This window comes from Equus przewalskii, chromosome 10, assembly GCF_037783145.1.
Source record: "Equus przewalskii isolate Varuska chromosome 10, EquPr2, whole genome shotgun sequence".
Classification (NCBI taxonomy): Eukaryota; Metazoa; Chordata; class Mammalia; order Perissodactyla; family Equidae; genus Equus; species Equus przewalskii.
In genome coordinates this window covers 47,609,838-47,632,666 of record NC_091840.1, presented here as the reverse complement: position 1 = coordinate 47,632,666, position 22,829 = coordinate 47,609,838, and the positions used below count along the sequence as shown (strand labels likewise).

The following is a 22,829-nucleotide window of genomic DNA, read 5'->3' as shown; positions in this document are numbered from 1 at the left end:
AGCCTAGGTGTGTGGTGGGCTAGACCATCTAGGTTTGTGTAAGCATACTCTGTGATGTTCGCACAAAGATGAAATCGCCTAACGAGGCATTTCTTAGAATGTATACCTGTTGTTAAGCAATGCGTGACTATATATGTGTTTTGTAGTCTTACCTTACCTTGAGTGGATGTAGAAAATGAGGAGTTGGCTAACCAAACTCTGATTAATATTCTTTTATAGTAACAAAATTCTTTTACAGTTCTGTTTAAGAGGTACAAGTGTAATGAAATTTTGGAGGGAATAAGCCTAGTGCCTGCATTGCTTAGAAATTAATTGGCCAGTGGCAGTGCCGTGTCAGTTATCATTTAGTGCTCAAGAACATGGGCTTTACTATCCTTGTTTAGCTCCCTGACTCTACCACTTTTCTTAGCTATATGTCTTTGAACAATTAGTTAAAGTTTGTCTTAGTAGTTTCATTTCTAGGGTAAAAACCGTATGTCTAGGAAGTGTTCAGAATGTTCAATGTTTTATTGCTTGTAATAGCAAAAAAAAATTGGAAGCAATCAAATATGAGTGTAATGTGGCAGATAAAATGAATGAACAAGAGACAGGTATTGAAAGGAATATATATAAAAGAACTATGTTGAACAAAATATCAGACGACAGCATACAGGATATCATTTAAGTAAAGTAAATCTGGTAAATGATAGGATCTGACAAAGTGGGATGGTAGGATCTGATCCTTGTAAGATTTTTGTAATTTAATACAAAAACAGTAAGGTAGGCCTTGTGGGAGACACTTGAACTAGGCCTAGGTTTCTCAACCTTTTCGTACGTGAAACTCTTGGTCCTCTTTTTTTAAATTTTATCTTATTATTATTCTTTTTTTTTAAAGATTGGCACCTGAGCTAACATCTGTTACAAATCTTCATTTTCTTTCTTCTCCCCAAAGCCCCCCCAGTACATAGTTGTATATGCCAGTTGTAGGTCCTTCTGGTTGTGCTATGTGGGATGCTGCCTCAGCGTGGCCTGATGAGCGGTGCCATGTAGGTGCCCAGGATCTGAACCGGTGAAACCCTGGGCTGCTGAAGCAGAGCACATGAACCTAACCACTCAGCCACGGGGCCGGGCCCTGGGTCCTCTTTTTAACATCATGCTGTTGATTGTACTATTAGTATCTGTGGTGAAGAGAATATACAATGGAAGGGAAGATATTTTTAATTCACTGATGTTTTTTAATAAACTTTCATTTTGCTTATCACAGTAGCATCTTAGTATATTTGAAAAGTAGTGAGTAAGTGACATGTTAATGTTTAGTCTACAATGTTTTGTACCCTGTGGATTTTTGAGTTCCTCTTTGCTAACTTGGCTGTTCACTAGACGTTTGCACCCACAAATTGGAACTACTGATCTAGCCTTTTTAAAAAACAGATAGGAGGGGCTGGCCTGGTGGTATAGTGGTTCAGTTTGCACACTCTGCTTCGGAGGCCCAGGTGTGGATCTACACACTGCTCATCAAGCCCATGCTGTGGCAGCATCCCACATACAAAATAGAGGAAGATTGCCACAGATGTTAGCTCAGAGCCAGTCTTCCTCACAAAAAAAAGAAAAGAAAAAAAACACCCATGAAAAAACCTAGATAGGATTTCCACAGGTAAAAGAGATGTTGAGGAGTCCAGCTATAGGAGAAAAACTGTAAGGACTAGTATAATTGGTTCAGATTGGGTGAGGGCATTGCAGACAGAGTGAAAATTGTGTGCTTTATACTTTTTAGGATAGTCCTATTAATTAAATTTGATTGATATTTTAAAGATTGAAAATAATTTAAGAGACTAAGGCAAATTTTTATGATAGAGATTCCAATCAGCTAATATAAAATTTTAAGTGGATCTAATCAATCAAAATTAAAGGACCTAGGAAAGCTAACTTAATATCAAGGAGTAATATAATAACGTATATTAGCCTTACCAGATAAAGTGTATGGGCTTTGTGGCAGCTGTTCTGATGTCTTTTTATGTAGATTCTTGGTTGTTTTCTGTATTTGTGGCTTTCAAACTTTTTTTTTTCCACTACTCATTATCAGAAATATTTTACATCATGACCCAGTGTGTACTTATCTGTATACATTTTAGTGAATAGAAACATATATGTAGATTATGTAATTGAAACAAACTACTTGTGATAAGTGCCTATGTTTTCTTTTCTTTTCTTTTTTTGTTTTTGAGGAAGATTAGCCCTGAGCTAACATCTGCTGCCAATCCTCCTCTTTTTGCTGAGGAAGACTGGCCCTGAGCTAACATCCATGCCCATTTTCCTCTACTTTTTTATATGTGGGATGCCTACCACAGCATGGGTTGCCAGGCGATGCCATGTCCGCACCCAGGATCCGAACCAGCAAATCCCGGGCCGCTGAAGCAGAATGTGCACACTTAACCGCTGCACCACCGGGCCGGCCCCTATGTTTTCTATTTTTATTTGTTTAAAAAGAAGACTGGTTAGTGACTCCCTTAATTGGTTGTGCAGCCCCAGTTTGAAAAACCAGTCCACATAGTTAATGTGTCCTAAGGCCAATTTTGGCACTAACTTAAACAGTTGGGGTAACATAGGCTAAGAAGGTAGACTTATCTCTTAGTGTAATGCACTCTCCTCAACAGCTATTCTAGTCTCCATTTCTCTTGTCTTCATGTTTTTTTTCCCTTCAACAGATAATCTTATAAATTATGAAAATTAAAGCCATAAGGCGAGCATAAAATTTGTCATTTTTCTTCCTTTCTACTTCCTGGATACCTGCACTACATTCAAATCATTTTTCTTCCTGTGCAAAAGGGAAAGATATTCCTTCTTTTTCTTGGTTAGGCCTGTTACTACCCTTATTTTATTTTTTCTTCCAATTTCTCAGCTGTTCTAGACTTTCTGCCAGCACCTTCCCATCTCCTTGCAAACAAATTAGGTTTTTTTCCTACTCTTTTAAAGCCTTTCATTTGTACTATTTCCCCATCTAGTTACCATCTTCTTTAATTCCTAAACTTCTTAAATTGTCCTATTCATTATGCTTGTACTTTACCTCCCCATTCTTTCTTTAATCCTTTGCAGTCTTTTTCCTCTTGGTTTTACCAAAATTGTATTATCGAAGTTACTTTTTATACTTGGAGTCCAGTGGCCTTTCTTAAGTATGCTAAGGTATTTGGTATTAATGACCTACCTCTCTTTTTTTAATCCCCCCACCCCATTTTCCTTTTATTTTCAGAAAAAGGCAATAAAAATTAATGCTTGCTTGTGGTTAAAAATTCAAGCTATATCAAGACGTACAAAGCAGGAAGTAAAAGATCCCATAATCCTGTACTCCAGAGCTAACCATTGTTATGTATTGGTGTCATGTTTCCAGACATTTTTGTATTTGTATACAAACAAACCCCTACTTTTTCTTCTTAAAGACAAATGGACGGGGCCAGCCCGGTGGCAGAGTGGTACTTGCACATGCTCCACTTCGGTGGCCTGGGGTTTGCTGGTTCAGAACCTGGGTACAGGCCTACACACCGCTCATCGAGCCATGCTGTGGTGGCATCCCACAGAGAAGCACTAGAATGACTTACAACTAGGATATACAATTATGTACTGAGGCTTTGGGGAGGAAAAAAACAAAAAGAGGAAGATTAGCAACAGATGTTAGCCCAGTGCCAATCTTCCTCACCAAAAAAAGCATACTTAAAAAAAATCAAAAGACAAATGAGCTTATTCTATAGATACCTCTTTTTTCAAATTTAACAATAGATTGCTCATATCATTCCACTATTTATTGCTGATACTGTTCTTGATATTTTCCTCTGCCACTAGAATGGTAAGTGCCATAAATGAAAGCAATGATCTCTAATGTCTTGTTCTCTGTTGTATCCTTGTACAAAGAACAGTGCCTCACATAAGTAGATAATCAATGTATATTTGTTCAATGAATGAAAACCATTTAATGAACTGAGAATTCCATTTGTCACTGATCTTAAGCACAATCATGTGACCCTGCTCTGATGGAGTGTCCATAGAACATTAGAAGAATCAGATGCGCAAATTGCTTTTGCAGTAAATAAGTGAAAAGAGGTCGATATGATAGAGGGACACAGTGGCTAGTTAAGATTGGGTAGTCAAGTAAAATCTTTCTCAAGAGATAACATATAAGCTTGAATTCTGAATGGTGACAAGGGGAGAAAGGTATTTCAAACAGAGGAAAAGAACACAAGGCAGGAACTTAGTCATTTTTGCCCCATGAAACTGACTTGATCTCATTGTTTTTTGTTGTTAGCATATACAACTCATTCTATTGTTGTGATAATTCTTGAAGAGCAGTTCCTAAGTAAATGGCATTGCTCTGGAACTGTACTAATAAGGCAGTCAGTAGCTACCTGTGGCTATTAAAATTAAAATTAGATAAAATAAAAAATGCAGCTCCTCAGTTGCTCTAGCTGTGTTTCAAGTGACTAGTGGCTACCATATTGGACAGCATGAATATGGAACATCTCCAATGTGCAGAAGGTTTTGTTGCACAGAGCTACTTTGGAAAGTCACTAGAATATAAATTCAGTAAGAGGCTTTATACTTTGTTCACTGCTATACACCTAGCATCTGACATGTAAAGGCTGAATCAATATTTGTTAAATAATGAGGTGAATAAATGGATACATGAATGGAAGGTCAGCATATTTGTTCCCAGACAGGGAACGACAAATGAGAAAGAGCTTGATATGTTTGAAGAAGGGAAAGAAGACTGGCTGGACCAGAGAGAAGAGTGATAGTTTGAGATCAACATAGAGAAATTGGTAACTTGACCTCTATAGGCAATGTTAAACCTTCTGAATTTTGTTTGAAGTGCATTGAGAAGTGATAGAAAGGTTTGTAACACAGCAATAGTGTGATCTGCTCTGGATGCCTTTTTTAAGTGATTTCTTTTGTTTTACTAGTGTTTTGAGAGTTTAATAAGATGGTAGGTATGCCAGTTTATTAAACTGGGCATTTGAGTAAGTAAACTGTTTGAAATCCAGGTTATTCATTTACTTCATTTATAGTGGTAGCACTGGCACCCTTGTTTTTTGTTGTTTTTGATTCCTTACTTATAAGCAGGAACTTATAGGCAAGAACTTGTTTTTGTTTTTTTTCCAGTGAAGGTGGTGTTTTTAAGGCTCATCTCACTTTCCCAAAAGATTATCCCCTCCGGCCTCCTAAAATGAAATTCATTACAGAAATCTGGCACCCAAATGGTAAGTGTATCTAGCTCTACTTTTGCATTTACAAATATGATAGCCTGTCACTGAAGTTTTCAAGGTTAACAAAGATGTAGTTCTCAATGAAATTGCTTTGGAATTTTTGTACTAAATTTATCGTGTTCATTATGCACATGGCCTTGTATTAGATTCTTTAGAAGAGAGGGAGTAACAGAGATCATATGAAAAAATAATTTTTATTAGTTTCCAGCTCTTTTTGAGACCCTTAATGTTCCAAATTAGAGGCAAGTTTGGTGGGTGATATTCAGTGGTAAGAGAACTCTTATAATGGAGGAGATAATTTCCAAAGTATTCAGTGACTTGTTGGCTATTACAGAGAGCATAGAAGTAATTAAACTTGGATTTTGTATTTATATTTTCTCATCTTAGCTCTTAGACCATGGGCAACTCTTTAACTTTTTTATCTATATTCTTAGCTTTAAAAAAAGAATGTCCTCCTACCTACATCATAAGTTGACTGATAGGGTCAAATGAGAGAAAATACTGTGTATTTTAACCTCTGGAAAGCATCCAATACAGCTGTGCATGAAATGGCGACATTGACTTTTTTACCCAAAGATGTGCTACCATTTAAAATGCATTTTGTGAGCCAAAGGTTAGGCTAGATAAGCTATGTTTGTACTCAGTCTCCCTGAACTTTTGGCCTTGCTTTGTATGATAGAGCACGCAAGGATTTCTTTTCTAAGTATTTTGTAATCAGAGTTGTGTTTTTAGATTACTACAAGAATCTGCTTCTCATAGTCAGAACTCTTTTGGTTGCAGGGAGGAGAAACCTTTATATATTAGTTTAAGCAAAAATCAGAGAGTGAGTAATGGATGAATGGATAAATTAAGGGTTTATTACAAGGATTTCAATGGCTTGAAAAACACATGGGTCTTATGAGAGACTTGAATTGGTGAATGGGGAACTATTGGGAACCAAGGGAGCCACCATATTTCATTGCATCTAAGATAGCATTGATCACAAAAGACACAGTTATTTTTTCTACCAGTAGGAGGGAAGAAAAATATCTCTAACAATTTATTTGTGGTCGAGTGCATTAACAATAGTCCTATATGATGTATGGATGCATGAATTGATATCTGCCTTTTGTTGGTTTGACATTTTTTTCCGTCTCTTGCTTGGCTTTTAGCAGTTTCTCCTGCCTTCACTTGAATTACTTGATGTGTAATAGGCAATCTTTTTGCACCTGTTTCTAAAGAAGATGTAACAAAGCTTTGGAATGTTGGCTCCACCACAAATTAGCTGTGTAACTCTAGGCAAAGACTCTTTGGGCCTTGGTCATCTCTTTCTGTGACAATTAAATGAGAGTATATATGTAAGCAATTTATGGGACTTCTCTCCTGTTAAGAGGAAGGCTACCAATGGCCTAGGTAGTTTAAGAGGACAAGTGATGAAATGAGTGGGGTTTTTTTTTGTTTGTTTGAAGTTGAAGAGACTTTTCGTTTTGCAGGCCATAATGGAGAAGGCATTGCAGCATGCAATAATTAAGACTTGATTTGATAGAGGGGATACTTCCTGAAAGAAGGATACCTGAGGAGGTGATGGGGCAGGGATGGCAAGTACAGAAAGAATTAGGCTTAGGAAGGAAAGAAAAGTCATTCTGAAATAAGAATGAGAGGAAAAGCAAGCATTTGAGTATCTGGTAAGCACTGGAGATAGAATGATGATTAATGAGTTATGATCTCTTTCTATAAGGATATTATGCTGTCTATAAGGGAAAGATAGACACATAAACTTAGTGCTGAAATGGAGAGATGACAGTGATGTGGTTATAAAGGTGTTTGGTAGCATAGAAGAGTGAGTGAGGGAATGATTCTTAGAGAATATGATTCTTGAACAGAATTTTGACTAGTAAATGCCTGGCTTGAACGTTGTTCTTTAGGCTATGGGGACTCATTAAATTAATGAGTTTTAAAGCTATATACTAGGTTCATCTTGACTCTATTTCCTTTTAGAAAGATTACACTCAGGGAGGAAGGATTGGATGAGGAAGCCAGACTGATAGCCAGGAGATAGATAGAGGATTTTATCAATAGTTCCGGTAAGAGACAATGAAAGCTTGAGAGTAGTGGCAGGAAGGAAAATTTAGTTATTCTCACTTGTTGACTACAAGATATGGGTGGTAATGGAGAGGTGAGAATTTAGAATTCACAGACCATTTACAAAATATTTATAGAATCACAACCACAGTGAGATACCACTTTACACCCACTAGGATGATTAGAATAAAAAAGATAATAAACAAGTGTTGGCAAGGACATAGAAAAATTAGAATCCTCGTACGCTACTGGCAAGAATGTAAAATGGTGCAGCCACTTTGGAAAACAGTCTGGCAGTTCCTCAAAACGGTAAACATAGTTACCTTATAACCTAGCAATTGCACTCCTAAGTATATAACCAAGAAAATTGGAAACATATGTCCACAAAATACATGTACATGAATGTTCATAGCAGCATTATTCATAGTAGCTGAAAAGTAGAAACAACTCAAATATCTATCAATTGGTGAGCAGGAAAACAAAATGTAACATATCCATATAGTGGAATAAGGTACTGGTATGTGCTACAACATGGATGAGCCTTGAAAACATTATGCTAAGCAAATGAAGCCAGTCACTGAAAACTACATAGTGTATGATTCCGTTTATGTGAAATGCCCAGGATAGGCAAATCTGTAGAGATAGAAAGTAGGTTAGTGGTTGCCTAGGACTTGGGAAGAGGGTTGTGGGGGAATGGGGAGTGATCGCTAGTGGGTACAGTTTCTTTCTGGAGTAATGAATATATTCTAAAATTGATTGTGGTGATGGTTCTACAACTCTGTAAACATACTGGAAACCATTAAATTGTGCACTCAAATGCGTGAATTATATCTCAGTAAAGCTGTTATAAAAATTATAGGGTAAAGACTAGCTTGGCGTGGCTTAGTGTATTCAGTTTTGGACTTGTTTTTCTTGAGGTACACTAGTTAGATACCTAGATAAAACTAGTCCAAGACTCAGCAGTGAGCTTAGGGCCTTGGAAGTTACTGGCATCAAGATGATGGGTAACGTATATCAAATCATCACATAGTACAGCTTAAATTTATACTATGTCGTACGTCATTTATATCTCAATAAAGCTGGAGGAAAAAAAGATGATGGGTAACATTGTGATATAATGAGTGAGTTATTTTACCCAGGGAAAAAATGATTAATCTTGGAGATTAGGATAACATCAAAAGTCAGACCAAAGCAAAGGAAAACTGGAAAGTGACTGAGAGAATGGGTTAAAAATAGTGTGTCGCAGAAGGCAAGAGAGGAAAATGTGGCCAGGAAGATGTCCTAACAGTATCAGTCCTAGATACTGATACAACAGTATTGTCTTGTCCTAGAAGGGTTGACTTTAAAAGCACCCAGGGGAATATGTTCTCCAGACCACTTTGTGAGAACAGTCATAGCATTTTGATGGGGAGCAGAAGCCAGTTTACAGTAAGATAAAAGAGAAACTGTGCCCAAGCAGTGAGTAAATAGAGAAGATGAGGGTAAATCAGATTTTCATGAATTTAGATGCATAGCTTCAAGAGAAAGGAGATAGCTTGAAGGGTATGCATGGTTCAGGTAGTTTAGTGTTAACAAGGAAGAAGAAATGTGTTTTCTTTTGCGTAATTGATGCTGAGACTGTTGAAGGGAAATTGATTTAGAAATTTTCTTCACACCAAACAGCAAAGTGAATTAAAACTCTAAATGGAATAAAAAGTTTCAAGTGATTAAAAAAAATAGTAGTGAGGGGCCAGCCCCGTGGCTGAGCAGTTAAGTTCGCGAGCTCTGCTTTGGTGGCCCAGGGTTTCACCGATTCGAATCCTGGGCGCGGACATGGCATCTCACATGCCACAACTGGAAGGACCCACAACTAAAAATGCACAACTATGTACTGGGGGGCTTTGGGGAGAAAAAGGAAAAATAAAATCTTTAAAAAAAAAAAAGTTAGTGAATATCAATTATTTGCTGGGTGTTAGAGGTAAGAATTTTCTTGTTTCAAAAGTAATAAATATTGAAAGACTAAAAGAGGATAGAGAAATGGCAACTAAATGTGATAATAGGATTCTTAAATGGATCTTGTATCAGATAACAAGGCCAGCTATAAATAACATTTGTTGGGGCATTGAAATAAATGGAAAAAGTAACAGGCAAAAATTAAACAGGGAAGATTAAGACAGTTTGGCAATGAAAAACTAAAAACTGAGTACATAGATGAGAAGAGGATAAGAACAGACATTTCACAAAAGACATTTCTATTCATGGAAAATTTTCACTCCCAAAAGCATTTAGAAATGCTAATTAAACTAGATGTCATCTGTGAAATTTAAAAACTATCGATAAAGAAAAATCTTAATTCTGAGTGAAGAGACAATGAAACTGTCATCTCACATATTGCCAGTGGCAAGAAAGCCTAAAAACCTTATTCTAAAAAATTAGACTGTATGTTTAAAATGAAATGACATAGGTTAAAAAATTTAAAGATGTTAGATTATGATAATGATTTCTAAAAAAGGAAAATGTATCTTAAGTTGATTCTCTCTGATAGAATTCTCTACAAACACTTAATATGTTTTCAAAGAAAATGACTTGGAAAAAATCCTTACTATGTAATAAATAAGTGAGGAAAGCATCTTAATAATCCTGTATAAGCATTTTATGTTGAACTTTATAGTGCTGTTAAAAGTTTTGTTGTGTTATTCTTGCCTCATGATCTAGTTAACAGATTTTACTGGGAGGTGGGAGTGGGTTGGGAAGAGGAACCTTAATTATAGAAAAGCTCACATAAAAGACACAGAAGGCAGGAGCCTTGTCTGTCACATTCGCTGCTGCAGCCTGTGTCAGTGAGTGCCTGGTACACAACATGCATTCGAGAAGTATTTGTTGTAGAGCAGTGATACATGTAAACTTTGGTTCTGGTTACCCAGCTTTATAACAACAGGAGAAGTGCTTAACTTATAAGATGAAAAATAAGCTTTAAAATTATATCTATCACAAATTTGTTAGACTTTAGATACCTGTCTTTTTTTGATCAATTAATTTGTGGCTTGGATTTTAAAATAACTTTATAGAAAAGGGACCTCATGAATGTCATTTACATTGGTGAATTTTCACTGGCAATGTGCCATGTTCCTTTTGTGAATTTGAGTATACTCGTTTCCCTAAAAATATAATTTTGCCTGTATGTGATTTAAAAAGTATGTTATGATGTTAACTTCTCAGTTTTTTCCTTAGGAAAGTCTCTAGACCTTTGACTATCACCAATTTAAATTAATAAGTTAGTGGGCAAGCTAGGAACTCCTTACATAGAAATTCAGTTGTGGTATTTAGACCATTTACTTTTCACAAATGAAGAACAGATTCAATAGTTACCATTTATTCATTTCATCGTATTTACTGCATGTAAGTGCTAGGCACTCTCTACATGCTAGGTGTCTTGAAGTTTTGCACAAATAAAAAGATAGCTTACATTCCTTTTGGGTTTGCCAGATGGATCCTATTTTGTAAAATCTGTTGTCTTCCTAAAAGGTTAGTAGGTTCCACTTTGGAAGTTAACTTCTGTTTATATTCAGTGTTTTATACAAGTACTGTGGGAATCAAGGCCACATCTATAATAGATATTTTATGTATAACCAAATTATTTTAAATATTTTAAACAAAACTCTTATTTTCTAATTTTGCAGTTGATAAAAATGGTGATGTATGCATTTCTATTCTTCATGAGCCTGGAGAAGATAAATATGGTTATGAAAAGCCAGAGGAACGCTGGCTCCCTATTCACACTGTGGAAACCATCATGATTAGTGTCATTTCTATGCTGGCAGACCCTAATGGAGACTCACCTGCTAACGTTGATGCTGCGGTAAGGTGGTCACATGCATACATCTGTGCTTCCCTTTAATTAAACTCGATGAGAACTATAGTATCTTTATGTGTATATTTGTGTGTGTGAATATTTGTATGTGTGTATCTGTATATTTATATCCATTTATTTTTCTCCTGAATCTGTATAAAAATAAGTTACAGGGGCTGGCCTGGTGGCGCAGTGGTTAAGTTCGCATGTTCCACTTTGGTGGTCAGTTTGGATCCTGGATGCAGACCTATGCACCAGTCATCAAGCCATGCTGTGTCAGGCGTCCCACATATAAAGTAGAGAAAGATGAGCATATTGTTAGCTCAGAGCCAGGCTTCCTCAGCAAAAAGAGGAGGATTGGTGGCAGATGTTAGCTCAGGGCTAATCTTCCTCAGAAATAGGTAGATAGATAAATAGATAGATAGGATAGACAGGATAAGTAGATTAGGTAGGTAGATAGTTAGTTACAGACATAACTAAGCTTCACCCCTGAATACTTGAACCTAGGTCTTTTAAGAATAAGGACACCTTCTTTCATAATACTGTTATCATGCTGGAGGAAATTTAGTATCAAGTTCCTATTAAAGTCCATATATATCTGCTGCCAATCCTCCTCTTTTTGCTGAGGAAGACTGGCCCTGAGCTAACATCCATGCCCATCTTCCTCTACTTTATATGTGGGACGCCTACCACAGCATGGCTTGCCAAGCGGTGCCATGTCCCTACCTGGGATCCGACCCCGTGAAGCCCGGGCTGCCGAGAAGCAGAATGTGCACACTTAACTGCTGCGCCACCGGGCCAGACCTAAAGTCTATATTTTTATTCCTGTTTTTATTTTTAAAACTTTCAGATTTACAAAAAAGTTTCATTAGTTAAATAAACACTTCTATACCCTTTACCTAGATTCACCAGTTGTGGAGATTTTACAACATTGTGTGAATGCGTTACAGATATCCTAAGTCTTCACGTTTAAACACTTCAGCCTATATCTTCTAAGAACAAGGTTATCTTTCCATATAAGCATGGTACAAGTCTATCATTGATACAGTACTGTTATTGAATGTACATATACAGTTCATACTCAACTTTCTCCAATATTGTTCTTTATAGCTGCTTTTTTCTGTTGAAAATCTAGACTCTACGAATACACATTATATTTTGTATTCATGTTTTATTACTCCTTTAATCTAGAATAGTCCTAGTTCCTCAGCCTTCTCTCCTTCTTTGAAATACTTTTTGTTCTAGGTCTTGGAACTTTTGTAAGTATATATGAAAGCCAGGAGATTAAATTCACCTTTTTTCTTGGGTTACTTCAAGAACCTATTAAGTCAATCTATTAAAACTTGAATGAGACTTTATATGTAGAAAAACACTACATGGATAACCCCCTTGTAAATTTGTGGCTTTGAATTTTTGAATTTAGTAATCAAATTGAAGGAAAAACTGGCAGAAAATCATTCTTTCTATTTAGTCAAGTATTAGTCCAGACAACATAGGAGGCAGTAAGGGAGAAGAGGTGATAGTTTTTTTAAAAAGTCCTGTGAAATCATATATTGAGAGAACTAATTACTGTTTCATTTGATTTATGGTCGACTATTAGCTCTTTTTAATAAGATCAGAGCTGACAAGTTGTGTTTTAATCTTCATGAAGGATAAATTAAGAGCAAATACTTGAGAATATGAATATGCAAAAATTATCTCCTCAAAACATCTGAGTCGTGAAACAACGGGTCATTCTCTTGATGCTAAACATTTCCATAAGGGTAGAAATGGGCCTTAATATGAATTTGAAATATGCAAACATGACTTCTGATCTCAACACTGCAATTTGTGCAGAATCTATATCCTTCTTTTTCTTGAAACCCACTGCTTATTTTTCTGATTTAACCAGTTGTCTCATATTTAAACCATAGCTTTCTTGTAAACAGTTCTCTTTACCTTTCTTACTTGCTTTTCCCTCTTGCACTGTATTCCTTTTATCATATTTTCATATGTTCTTCTAACCTCTCAATGACTGATACCTATTCCAGGAAGGAAATTCCTAGGTCCCTCCATCCTTTGTTTCCAGATTAGATTAACTCAGTCTGCTGCTTCGCTGCCATCCTTGGATTTCTCTTTCCTGTTCTTCTGAACTGGATCATTTGTTTCCTGGATCCTATTTCTTCTTTTCTTGGTTGACTTCCTTTTGCTGTACTTTATCCTTGGGTAATGTTTTGGAAAGGTGTATGGGAATTAAATCTTGAGTCCTTACATGTCTAGAAGTGTTTTTATCCTGCCCTTATATTTGATTGATAGTTTGTTTATAGACTTGTAGGGGAGAGAATCAAATTGCTAAAGAATTTATATTTAGCATTTATTCTTGTTGATGAGGAAGTTGATGCTAGGCTAATTCTTCTCCATTTGTAGGTGCTGCCCCCACCACCGTTCCCTTTAGGTCCTTTTCTTGATTCTTGGTTTTCTGAAATTTCACATTGTTATATACACCTTAAAATTTTCCTTCATTGTAGTTGATGTATGCTTTGAAGACTTCAGCTGTGGGAATTTTCTTTTTCATTTTAAGAGTTTTCCCATGTTTAGTATTCTTTTCTTTTTTGAAGTTGTAGCTATTACCCAGATTGATCCCTTGTTTCATCTAAAATAGTGCTGATTTTGAGTTTTCATTTTGGCAGTATTACTTTTGATTTTAAATAACTTGTTCTTCTCTCCATTAATTCCTTTTCCATAAAATCTTATCACTGTTTAATCAACGTAGTAGTTCTTTAGACTTTTGGGAATTCTAATTAGAGATTTTTAAAAAGTTAAATTCTGAAGTCTCTTTCTCTGACGTCGATTTTTCTTTTGTACTTTTTTCTTTTTAAATTTTTTTATTGTCATAACATTGGTTTATAGTATTATATAAATTTCGAGTGTCCATCAATATATTTTGCTTTCTGTGTAGATTACATCATGCTCACCACCCAAAGACTAATGACACTTTGTTTTGTATTTTGAAGTCTACTTCAGAACTCTGTAGGCTTTCTACACATTTCTCTGTTCATGAGTAAGAAGTGGTAAAGAGAGCCGGCCCTGTGGCCGAGTTGTTGGGTTCGCGCACTCTGCTTCCGCAGCCCAGGGTTTCACCAGTTCGGCTCCTGGGCATGGACATGGCATCACTCATCAGGTCACACTGAGGTGGCGTCCCACATGCCACAACTAGAAGGACCTGCAACTAAAATATACAACCATGTACTGAGGGGATTTGGAGGAAAAAAGCAGAAAAAAACCCAAAAATCAAAGAAAAGATTGGCAACAATTGATAGCTCGGGTGCCAATCTTTAAAAAACAAAGGAAGTGGTAAGAAATGAGGGTCTAGGAAGGCAAATTGGAGCTGTGTGCATGGGTATGTGTAGGTGTGTGCATGCATGCAGAAATTTGTTCCACTTTAGAATGTGGGTACAAAGCCAGATACTAAACTAAGAGTAAGAGTTGGAGGAAGAGGGGTGTCATTTAAATGCCAAAATGAAGAAGTAATTACTTTCAGTACCAATACCTACACTAGCAGTTCTAGTTCTAGTTCGAGTGCTCTTAAGTATATTTATGTAAAGCCTATATATCATCATCATTACTGTTGTTATCTTAGGAGGGTGTTAAATTTTGGATATAGGTGGGAGAAGGATGCCAAACTATTGACTTATACAGACTTTCTGTTAATCTGTTTTCAGCCCTACTTCTTACTGACTCTTCTCAGATCTGCCCTTTCTAAACTTTAACTTCTTTAGGGTTTTGTTCAATAGGTCCTTTCCTTCCTTTGGTCTGATTCCATTGAGACTTCTCCAGGCTACTTTCTCTTCTCTGCTGTACGTTTCCTCACTCTTCCATCTGTTTTTGGTCTTCCAGAAAAAATTTACCCCCATTTTTAGGTGACTTTCCTGCCATTTGTTTTGATATTGAGGATTTATACCTTTAAAAAAAGTTCCAATATGGTCATTTTAATAGGGTCTCAGGAGAGCAGAAAGAAATGTATGTGCCTTTTGCTCTGTTGAATTCACTGGCTCCCCATTTATAAAATGCAGATGATACTATCACCTTTCTGGTCATCCACGGTGTATGGCGTAGAGCAGTCAACAAATGGTGGTTATCTTAGCTGGTTCCTGCTTTGAAAGCATCATCTACCAATACCAATCTATCCTTTTACCTAAACTTCCTTGTCCAATCTTGTCTTAGTCACCAGAGAATGTCAGTCATACTATATTGTCTCTCTAAAGTCATTCCCACTCCCCTGCCATTGACTTGGGTCTTTTTTATTTCTTACCTGCATTATTGTAGAGGCTTCCTGTCTGATCTCCCTTCTCTCAGTCTTAATTCTGTCTGCTAAGGGCTATTTTTAGGTGATTTTTTTTCTTAAGATTGACCTTCCCTCTTTGCCTGGAGTTGCCCTGTTGCCCTTTTCTTCCTCGTACTTAAAAATGATAATGAGGTAATTACAGACTTCATAATATTTTATTCATAAATACTTGAGCGAACATCTCCACATCTCTGTATATGTCAGCATTATAGATTATATCATAATTTGTTGTAATGATTAGCTTTCTAGGGTGCCTTGCTTTGAGGGCAAAAATTGTTTTTCAGATCTCTTCCTCTGCGAAGGCAAGGATTAAAGATTTCTGTAGTTTTTGCTATCCCTAAATGGATGATATTAAAAAATGGAAAAAAAGACTGGGCAGTTTTATGAGAATTTCTTGCTATTTACACGCTAGGTAAATCAGTTCTGTTCTCATGTGAAACTGTGCTGGTGCTGTTTTGTGTTCCATTTTTAGTGATAGTGATATTGTCACTGAAATTTGAAATTTGGAATTGTACTCAATATCATCTCAGTATGATGCACTCCACCCGTCTACTCTGTATAGGAGGTGGCATTTGTATGAGTACTTTATTTTCTGGTTGGTTCCAACAGGGGGAGTTGGCAATCCTTTAGATAGCTTTGGTATCTTATTTGTAAATTGTAGTTTTCTTTCAGTGTAATCCAAAACTGTTAATGTTCTTCATGGCTTTTTCCTTTTTTTAAGAGAGTTTTGTCTGTGGAGGTACTTTGCATAGGGGAATTCTGCTCTTATAAGTAGAGTGCCTTGCACAGAAGTATTTTTTGACTGCTTTTCTACCTTTTCAACTTTTTAACATTTTAAAAGTGTGCATATTGCCAAAGCATTACATTCAATATTAAAATTAGTATTTGAGAGTGTAAGAGGAGTTTGCATAAATTCACTTGATGTTACTTTTATACCTACAGAAAGAATGGAGGGAAGACAGAAATGGAGAATTCAAAAGGAAAGTTGCCCGCTGTGTAAGAAAAAGCCAAGAGACTGCTTTTGAGTGACATTTATTCAACAGCTGTAACTTCACTTATTTCAGGGTAAGTTCATTTTAAAAGTCATACTACTTTTGCCTTTTTATAAATATTGTATCTGTTTTTGGAAATTGTGTGATTTGAGTATTTTAATGGCTTGTTTTCATTGGCTTTTTTTTTGTTTCTATTCTGTTTTTAATTGAGGTTATGATAATTTACAACCTTGTGAAATTTCAGTTGTACATTATTATTCGTCAGTCATATTGTAGGTGCACCACTTCACCCTTTGTGCCCCGCCCGCCCCCGCCCCCCCCTCCGGTAACCACTAATCGGTTCTCTTTTTCCACGTGTTTAACTTCCACATATGAGTGGAGTCATACAGAGATTGTCTTTCTCTATCTGGCTTATTTCACTTAACATAATACCCTCAAGATCCATCCATGTTGTTGTGAATGGGACGATTTTATCCTTTTTTATGGCTGAGTAGTGTTGCATTGTATATATATACCACATCTTCTTTATCCAATCATCAGTTGATGGGCATTTAGATTGCTTCTACATCTTGGCTGTTGTGAATAATGCTGCAATGAACATAGGGGTGCATGAGTCTCTTTGAATTGTTGATTTCAAGTTATTTGGATGGATACCCTCTGGTGGGATGGCTGGGTCATGTGGTATTTCTGTGTTTTGAGAAATCCCCATACTGTTTTCCATAGTGGCTGCACCAGTTGGCATTCCCACCAGCAGTGTATGAGGGTTCCTTTTTCTCCACAACCTCTCCAGCATTTGTTATTTTTTGTTTTGGTTATTTTAGCCATTCTAACGGGTGTAAGGTGATATCGTAGTGTAGTTTTGATTTGCATTTCCCTGATGATCAGTGGTGGTGAGCCTCTTTTCATGTGCCTATTGGCATTGGCTTCATTTTTTAGTGGTGGTATTCAGTAGTCTGCTGTTTCTCAACAGAAACATTGTAGCTTGCTTACTTTTTTCTTAGTAGACCCAGTGGATTTTAACTAAATATTGTATGTTAAACTATTTAGTATGGTAACAATGTATTCTTTTTTGCTGATGGTGAAATTTCTAATGATAAAGTACTTATTTCAGTTTAGTTTCTTCCATTTTACCTTTTGGCCTACCATTTTGTTGACCACTGCTGGGCACTGAAATTTCTTTCTATCTTCTCATACTTATATGTGGTAAAGGATGACTTAAATTTTTGTTTTCTAACTTTTTAAAAGAAAAATCATATTTTGGAATATACTGGCAAGACCGTTAAACATCTACCTTTCTTGTTTTAATTGGTCTTTATCTCCTCATTCATAACTCATAGTACCAATAGGAAAAATTCCCTTTTATTGTTGTATGTCATCTGTCCACAAGTTTATCTCAAATCCAGCAATGAGTCAAATATTGAAGCCACTCATCTGGCTTAAAAGAGGACATGGTGTAGATGAATTGAGCAAATGTGTGACATTAAAGTTATTTGGGGTTTTTTTTTGAGGTGATAAAAACCATTTATGAAATATAGCTTCTAAAGAATCCCAATTTATGGTACATCCCTGTACTTGCTACCTATTTTAATAAAAAAAACTTTACTGTTACCTTTTACATCCCTTATATTCCCCTCCTCTGTCCCATCCTTTTTTCATATTCTCAATTCTGTGTTTACCATTGCTTTTCTTCATAATTTTGTCGTGTGTATTCCCAAACACTGTATTGATGATTTTGAACTATATATATACACGGAATTATAGTGTATGCATTCTTTTGTGACTTTTATTGCTCAATGTTATATTCTTGAAATAGGTCTGTGTTATGTATAGCTATATTTCATCTGTTTTTACTGTTACGTGGTATTTCATTAGATAAATAACCTCTCTACTTTTGATTCTCATTGCAGGTATTTTTTGAATTGGGGTGGGGTTTTTTGTTTGTTTGCTTTTGCTGTTATAGAAAATGCGGCTATCCTTGTTTCTTGGTGCACACGTACTACCAGTGTTTCTCTAGGATGTGTACCTAAGGATGGAATTGTTGAGTTAAGGGTATATGCACATCACTGGCTAGATAATACCAAATTGCTTTCCAGAATGTTGCATTTATTTATACTCTTTTTTGGCAAGGATACGTGTTCTATTTGCTCCATATTCTCTCCAACATTTGATATTATCATACTTCTGCAAAATTTTTAATCTGAAAGGTGTAAGGTGATTTGTCATTATGGTCTTAATGTGCATGGCCCTAGTTGCCAATGCAATTGGGTATTGCTCCATGTGTTTTATCACTGATGTTTGCTCTGTGAAATGCCTGTTCTGGCCTTTGGACTATTTTTCTGTTAGGTTATTGGTTTGTATCCTTGTCAGTTCACTTTCTTTATGGTATCTTTGGATGAACAGAGGTTCTTCAATTTTTTTTTTTTTTTTTTTTTGAAGATAGGCACCTGAGCTAACATCTGTTGCCAATCTTCTTTTTCTTCTTCTTATCCCCAAAACCCCCTAGTACGTAGTTGTATATTCTAGTTGTGGGTCCTTCTGGTTGTGCTGTGTGGGACAACGCCTCAGCATGGCTTGATGAAGGGTGCCATGTGCGCACCCAGGATCCAACCAGTGAAACCCTGGGCCGCCGAAGTGGAGTGTGTGAACTTAACCACTCGGCCACGGGGCTGGCCTCCGGGGTTCTTAATTTTAATGAAGTGGAATTTATTAGTTCTTTCCTGTGTGGATTTTACTTTTTGTCTTAGTTGCTTCCTTGCCATCAGAAAACTACTTTTGTATGTTGTCTTCTAAAAGTTTTCTAATGTTGCCTCTCGTTTATGTGTTGAATCCACAGAAATTGCTTGGTGTATGATGTGAGGTAGTTCAACTTTACCCTCCCATCCCCCAATGTATAGCTGTTGACTACATCATTTTTTGACAAGTCCATCCTTTCCCCACTGATGTAGTGTCAGTTATGTTATAAAGTTACATTTCAAGGTATGTGTTGATCTGTTTCTGATCTTTCTGTGTTTTTTTGGATGGCTTGTCTGTCCCTGAACCAGTATCACACTGTCTTAATTTTTATTTATTATTTTTATGATTAAACATTTCAAATGCAGAGGTGCAAATTAGAAGTAAGGCTAAGATCTATCCACCACTTATTCTGTGTTCGTGTTTGGTGTCTCTTGTTTCTGAAAAGACTCATATCTACTTTTAGATCTCCTTATAATAATCTGAAATGGTGAAAATTAACCTTACTTCTTTCCGTTGCCACCAGATACAACAATAACCTTGCAGTTGTCAAATTATTGCTGTTTTTCACCATCTTATTTATATCTATGCTGTTTATTTTTGCTAATAATCCTTATTTTGTTATCATTACCTGTGATACCTCCCTCACATCTAGTCAAGGGTCCGTGGCTTTTCCCTTCTTTTGCCTCTTGCTTCCCACCACCTTAGATCAAATTGGATACAACTGCCATGTTAGGCTTCAGAAAACTCATGTCATTGCATTGATTCTTTATGGGTATGATGACATCTTAGGAATGACAAACACTCTGAGGGCTAGTTTTCCTTACCCCATACCATTTTCCAGTCAGAAAAGAGCTTGGCGACAACAAAGAATTGAAGAGAAACAAAATAACAAATATTGAAGCCTAAGCTTATGTGTGATTTTACCTTAAAAACAGTACTTTATAAATTTAGGAAATAACCAAGAATTTTATTATATTTACCTTGACAGTATATTGGAAATTAGTTAAATAAATAAATACTAATGCAGCGTCACAGACAAATTTTGTAAGGGATTATATATTATCTCTTTTGCTAGTGGGGTTAGAGTTAATTTATATTTGATCATAACATACACTTCTCTTTAAAGTATATTTATCAAGATTAAAGTTCACTTTCAAGAAGAGAGAGGCAAAAAATAATGTTGAAGTAAAATACCTCTTTGCATAGAATAGGTTAATTGAAAAATAATATAATGTTAATGATGAAACTAAACTAATAACTTGTAATTAAAGAGTAAGGAAGCAGTGATTGGAAATCTTGACGAACGTTGGTCAGCACTGTTCACACATAAGTAGCAAAGCATCCTTTTTTTTTGAGGAAGATTAGCCCTGAGCTAACATCTACTGCCAGTCCTCCTCTTTTTGCTGAGGAAAATTGGCCCTGAGCTAACATCTGTGCCTCTACTTTATATGTGGGACACCTACCACAGCATGGCTTGATAAGCGGTCAAGCGCCACTGCCTGGGACCTGAACTTTGGACTGCCAAAGTGGAATGCGCAAACTTAACTGCTGTGCGGCTGGGCTGGCGCGCCACAAAGTATCCTTTTTTAAAGCATCCTTTTTTAAAGTTGCAAGTACCCCAGATCTGTTCGTACTTGCCTTGTAACAGCTTTGCTCTATTGTGAAAGGGTATGGCCCCTGGAGTTCTTGATAGAACATAATTTTAAGTGAAATTAATATGCTTATTTTTTGAATGATTAATTTTAGTTACTATTCCGAACTTATGTTACTTATTAAGCTGAAGCTTTTGTGTAGAAATCTATAGTCCTTTAACTGTGTGATTTTCATTGATAAGAACTCAATAAAGGAATTTGTATTTTGTTGTCATTTTGTAACTCATCAGGAGGATCCTTTGGCCCAGTATGGGCAGAGACAAACATTCTTTGGGAAACGTTGATTGACGAGTAATTAACACAGACTTCTTAAATCAGCATTCAGGTACCCAGTCTTGTCTATTGTGTATTCGTTAAAATTACTAGTAGTTACTCCTTTGCTTGAATAGTCTGCCTCTTTCTAAAATGCATCTCACCATTTATTCAGCAAGCATTCCCTCGAGCAAATTCTTCCCTTTCTGAAGCACTGTAGCACTTAAGGAGTCTTAACTTTCAGTCATTTATGAATTTGTCCTACTCCTCTTGTTACATATAATTTGGTGCAATTGAGAAACAAAAACCTCAATAAGAACCTGAACCCACTCATCTGTTTGGATTGCACTAAAAGTGAAATCATTTCAAAATTGGATTAAAAAATCACATCAAAATCCATGACTTAACTCATGTCTTCTAAAAGTGGGTCTGTGTTTTACTCTTTACCTGATGCACAGAGCATGGTATTCTGTAGAATTGAAGTGCCCACATAATCTTTAAATGTCATTGTCATTACATAATTTTTAATACTTAAGGCTATACCGTAGAAACCTGTTGGCTTGTAGCAGGTTTAGCACAGCCTATCACTCAGACTCTTCTCAAAGACTCGCTCTTTTCACAGCTTGTCAGCAGGCACTTCCTGAATATCCTCAGTATCTTTAGTCATTGGAGGATGTAGATGTGAAATAAAACCCGCAGTAAGCACTTGTAAAAGGTGCACTCTTATTTGGGTTGAACAAAAAGTAAATTTAATTTAAAATTGTTTTTTAAATGTCTACATCAAAATCCATAACATATAATGTTTTCTGAAAATGGAAGTATTATATTTGATGTACCTCACCCAGACTTTCTTTATTTCACTGTTTTTTTTTTTTATTATGGTAAAAACCACATACATAAATTTACCCTCTTAACAATTTTTGTGTGTGCGTTACAGTATTACCTATACGCACGTTGTTGTACAACACATCTCTAGAACTTTGTTTTGCATGACCGAAACTCTATATCTATTGAACAACTCTGTTTCCTTCTCTCTCCAGCTCCTGGCAACACCATTCTGCTTTTGTTTCTGTGAGTTTGACTTCTTTAGATACCCCATATAAATGGAATGATGCAGTATTTGTATTTCACTTTTTCCTAGTGTTTATACTTTGTCCTATATAAAGATTATTAATAACCTTACCTGTCTTCTAATTCAGCTGTGGGATGGGAAGAAGAGAGAGGAAAAAGGGAGAAACAAATCTTCCCTTTCCCACAGATCAACAGCATGGCCACATTCTATACCACTAGACAAGAGGACTTTTTGTTCTGCGTCAAGGCTAGAGGGATTGTATTAGTTCTCTATTGCTGTGTTACAAATCATCTAAAGTTTAGTGGCTTAAAACAACATTTGTTATCTCATAGTTTCCATAAATGTGGGATCTGGGTATGACTCGGTTAAGTCTTTTGGCTCTGGGTCCCTCGTAATGCTGCAGCCGAGGTGTTGGTTAGGCACTGCAATCATCTTAAGGCTCAGCTGCTGGTGGATCTGCTTCTAGGTTCACTCAAGTGGTTCTTGATAGGATTCTGTTCCTCGCTGGCTGTTGGCTAGAGTCCTCTCGCAGTTCTTTGTCATGTGGGCCTCGCCATAGGTCAGCTAACAACGTGGTGGTTGGCTTCATCAGAGGGAACGAGTAAGAGATAAGAGAAGATGTGCTAAATGTAGTGAATGTTAATTGTCTCCTGCCCAGAGGGAAGCAGTCATGCTGCAGCCTT

General features: G+C 36.4%; 1 protein-coding gene across 1 annotated transcript in view; it reads left to right on the top strand.

Moving 5' to 3' along the window:
- The window catches only part of UBE2G1 (ubiquitin conjugating enzyme E2 G1), a 106,617-nt gene that overhangs the window by 73,855 nt on the left and 9,933 nt on the right, over positions 1 to 22,829 (top strand). Inside the window, exons 3-5 of the mRNA XM_008519349.2 lie at positions 5,128 to 5,225; positions 10,952 to 11,130; positions 16,388 to 16,510. Of these exons, the coding sequence (XP_008517571.1) occupies positions 5,128 to 5,225; positions 10,952 to 11,130; positions 16,388 to 16,474 (364 nt within the window). The 3' untranslated portion in view covers positions 16,475 to 16,510. The remainder of the gene's footprint in view (positions 1 to 5,127; positions 5,226 to 10,951; positions 11,131 to 16,387; positions 16,511 to 22,829) is intronic.